We start from the raw sequence: 4027 nt of genomic DNA on the forward strand, positions 1-4027 counted from the left end.
GATAAGTGCAAATGTTGGCACTTATTCTCATAATTATTTATACACATTTATAATAATCGTTGTTATTTATTTTTGTTCTTATTTTGGAAGATTCATGTGATTGTACTCTTTTTATTTGTTTATGCTGATTTTGAGAATGAAAAAATAGATTGGTTGAATGGTTGTCATTCTCATTAGAAGAAATGATATTATATACAATAATACAATCTATAATTTAGGAAACTAAATATTTACCCAATATTCTATACAATCATATTGATTATACAAAATATTCTATCAATCAAAAGATATTATTTTAACACACCCTCGCAGTCGAATCGGGAGGTTGACAGACGCTGAGACTGGATCGAAAATCATCAAATAAGACTTGAGGAAGACCTTTGGTGAAAATGTTAGCAATCTGATAACAAGTTGCAACATGAAGCACCCGAATATCACCACGTTTAACTTTTTCACGAACAAAGTGAATGTCGATCTCAATATATTTAGTGCACTGGTGATGCACTGGGTTACCGGCCAAACAAATGGCATAATATTGTCACAATAGACAAGAGTAGTTGTAGTAATAGGACAGTGAAGCTCAAGGAGTAAGTTACGAATCCAACAAGTCTCAAAAACAGCATTAGCAACACCACGATAATTAGTCTCAGCACTAGATTTAGAAACAATAGGCTGCCGTTTAGCAGACCAAGAAATTAAATTATCACCCTGAAAAACATAGTAACCAGAAGTAGAACGGCGGGTGTTAGGGCAACCACCCCAATCGGCATCAGTATAGGAAAAAAGAGTTGAAATAGTAGATCGATACAATTGTAGACAGTGGTGAAGAGTACCCTTGACATAGCAAAGAATGCGGTGAATAGCAGCCATTTGTTAAACTCTAGAATCATGCATATCTAGGCAAACTTGCTGAACAACATATGAAATATCTGGTCGAGTGAAAGTAAGATACTGCAAAGCACCAGCCAGACTACGATACAATGTAGGATCATCACAAGGGGAACCAGTATTAGCGTAAAGTTTCCCAAATGTAGCAACAGGAGTACAAACAGACTTACATTGAGACATGCCTACCTTTTCAAGAATCTCAGAGGCATAGCGCTGTTGAGAGAGAAAGAGTCCTGTAGAAGTACTATTAACAGCAATACCCAAAAAATAATTAAGAGGATCCAAGTCCTTCATAGAAAACTCAGAGCTAAGTTTGGACATAAGAGACTTACGAAGCAAATCAGAAGAAGCCGTAAGAATAATATCATCCACATTTAACAAAAAGATAAGCACCAGCGTGTTTATACTCAGCCTTTTTGCTGATACTATGCTTTGTATGTTTTTCCAATGGTTTTTTTTTAGAGTAAACCCCTATGGCACCTCGACGGAGAATGGATATGCGAGCGGAAGATTAACCCGAGTTGGAGTATGACTCCCCTTTTGTTTAGATCTCTTTATTGTATTTGAGAGACTATTAGTTTAGATTTAAACTAATTTAAGGATGTAATTTGAACTTTGGACTTATTTCGATTTGGTTGTAATTTTCCTATATTTTGGACAGTTAAGACTTCCGTTATATTGCTTTGGTTTGGTTCAAGTATTATACTTGGATATTGGTTTGACCTTTAAGTAACCCCTTAATTGTGTTGGCAAAAGTGAGCTTCCGCTTGATTAATACTAAATTCCAGTTAGTGTTTGCCTTCATAATTCGAGGCGGTTACAGGTTTCTTCTACATAATGAAATAAAGATAGTGTGCACATTATATAAGTCATTGGAGTTTTTCTCCCATTGCCATATGATATTCAAATGATATATCGTTGGCTTATGAAGTGCGTGCACGTCGTGTTTTTCAATTATATGCTATCATAATTGACAATTACCAATCCAGTTTAATTTGGTATCAGAGCTAAACGTTTGATCAAAACAAGTAATTAAATGACAAGCCTGAAAAGAAAGGCGGCATTCATACTCTAATTGATTATTCTTAGATGTGAACTTGACAGAGGTTTGCATGTGAGGGGGAGTGTTGAGATGGTTTATCATAAATTGATGAATCATGTATGGTGTGCACACTTTATAAGTCATTAGAGTCCTTCCTCCCAATGTCATATGATTTTAAAATGATATCTCCTTAGCCTATGAACTATGTGCATTTCATATTTTCCCAATTACATATTAACATAGCTCACAATTAATCCAATCAAATTTAACAAAGATCATCATAAGAAAATGTACGTCAATAGAATAATTATATGAGAAAAATGAATATTAATACTTTATAGATGTACTCAAAAAAAAGTTGAAACACTTCATTTAACATATGGAATACCATGGAAATTATAGACGAAAATTATTCCAATTCCCGTCAATTTTTACTTTTATCACATTGAAGTGAACACACTATTAGAGGTTTAAAATATAAAATTAAAGATTAGAAAGAGGCATATGTTTTATGAGCCAAACATTGATCATCAAATGATATATGCCATGATAAGTAGGAATATATTTTTACAATATATTCATGAAGATAGAAGTTTCATATCAATTCATACAAAGTCCTGATAACTAAGAATATAATACTCTATCCTATTCAGCTTATGTGTCCCATTTTCTTTTATTGTCAAGTCATTTTAATTGTCCCATTTCTATTTTTAGTATGGGTTTTTGACTTTTATGCCCTTAGTAGCTTTATCCTATTTTTAATTATACCCTTCATTACCCATACTAATTTTCCTCCCTTACATTAAAAACCCATAATATCTAGAGCTGTTCAAAACAAACCCGACCCGAAAATCCGACCCGGAATCGAAAATTATCCGACCCGAAAAAATGTAAGTTTTTTAGGTTTACCGAACCGCAATTACCCGAACCGATACTTCACTCGAACCGTTTGATAACCGAAAAGGGCAAAATCGAACTCGAACTGCAACCGAATTTTATAACCGACATATAAACCTTAACCGATGTTACCCGAACTGAACAGTGATCGACCCGAGTCAAATCCGACCCGAATTATGCACGTAACCGAATGTAACATGACTAAAACCGATTAAGATTGAACTGTTTTTAACCCGAACTGATACAAACCCGATCGATTATTAATCGAACTGTTTTTAACTCGAACTGATACAAACCCGAACCGATTGTAAATCGAACTGTTATAAATCCGAATCAAATTTTCACCTAATTTTAGCAAATTAAGTCCAATTTCAGTTTTCTAATAATACGGAAAAAGGAAGAACACAAGTTCTATACAGAAGAGATTGCATACAGAATATATAAATATATATATATATATATATATATATATATATATATATATATATATATATATATATATATATATATATATATATATATATATATATATATATATATATATATATATATATATATATATATATATATATATATATATATATATATATATATATATATATATATATATATATATATGAACTAATTGAAATAAATTGATCTGCCTATTAGGGCTGGCAAAAGCTGACCCGACCTGCTAACCTGATCTGAAACCGACTCGAAATTAGCGGGTTTGGGTTTAGATTTTTGACCCAATTAATTAAATGGGTCAACCCGACCTGATCTGTTTATTAAATAGGTTAGGTTCAGGTTGAATATTTAAACCCGAAAAAAACCTGTTTAACCCATTTATTAAATTTAAGACGGATCAACATTTGCCAAATACTTCGTAAAACTAAGATAATACCAATTACCATGTATTGAGGGATTTGTCAGCTGAAGATGACTTTCAATAAGAAAGAAAGTTGTCCCACATCGGCTAAGGGATTTGTCAGCTGAAGATGTCTTTCAATAACAAAGGAAGTTGTCCTACATCGGCTATGAAAGATACTAATAAAAGAAAAATCCTTTAAATCACTTCCACAGATCTCATACCAACTTACGCAGCCACGCCGTTAGCACAAAGCGAACTATTCTTTCGCCTTTTACTAAAGAATACCGTGTGCTCGCTGCATTAAGTGGCATACGTTTATTTTTAGAGGAAGCCTTTAATTAAGGTTA

The 4027-nt window shown here is 32.9% G+C and overlaps 1 protein-coding gene and 1 non-coding gene across 2 annotated transcripts; one reads left to right on the top strand and one right to left on the bottom strand.

Moving 5' to 3' along the window:
- Nucleotides 1-873: 873 nt before the first annotated feature.
- LOC130823695 (uncharacterized mitochondrial protein AtMg00810-like) lies at nucleotides 874-1209 on the bottom strand. Its single transcript, XM_057688462.1, has one exon. The coding sequence runs from the start codon at nucleotides 1207-1209 to the stop codon at nucleotides 874-876; it is 336 nt and encodes a 111-aa protein (XP_057544445.1).
- Nucleotides 1210-3911: 2702 nt separating this feature from the next.
- Nucleotides 3912-4027, top strand: LOC130801413 (U5 spliceosomal RNA). The gene has a single exon (XR_009039586.1). It is a non-coding gene; the product is annotated as a U5 spliceosomal RNA (small nuclear RNA).

This window comes from Amaranthus tricolor, chromosome 1 (genome assembly GCF_026212465.1).
Source record: "Amaranthus tricolor cultivar Red isolate AtriRed21 chromosome 1, ASM2621246v1, whole genome shotgun sequence".
NCBI lineage: Eukaryota > Viridiplantae > Streptophyta > Magnoliopsida > Caryophyllales > Amaranthaceae > Amaranthus > Amaranthus tricolor.

What these genes read in the sequence shown, in the direction of transcription:
- LOC130823695 (XM_057688462.1), bottom strand. Translation starts at nt 1,209, where the DNA reads ATGTCCAAACTTAGCTCTGAGTTTTCTATGAAGGACTTGGATCCTCTT.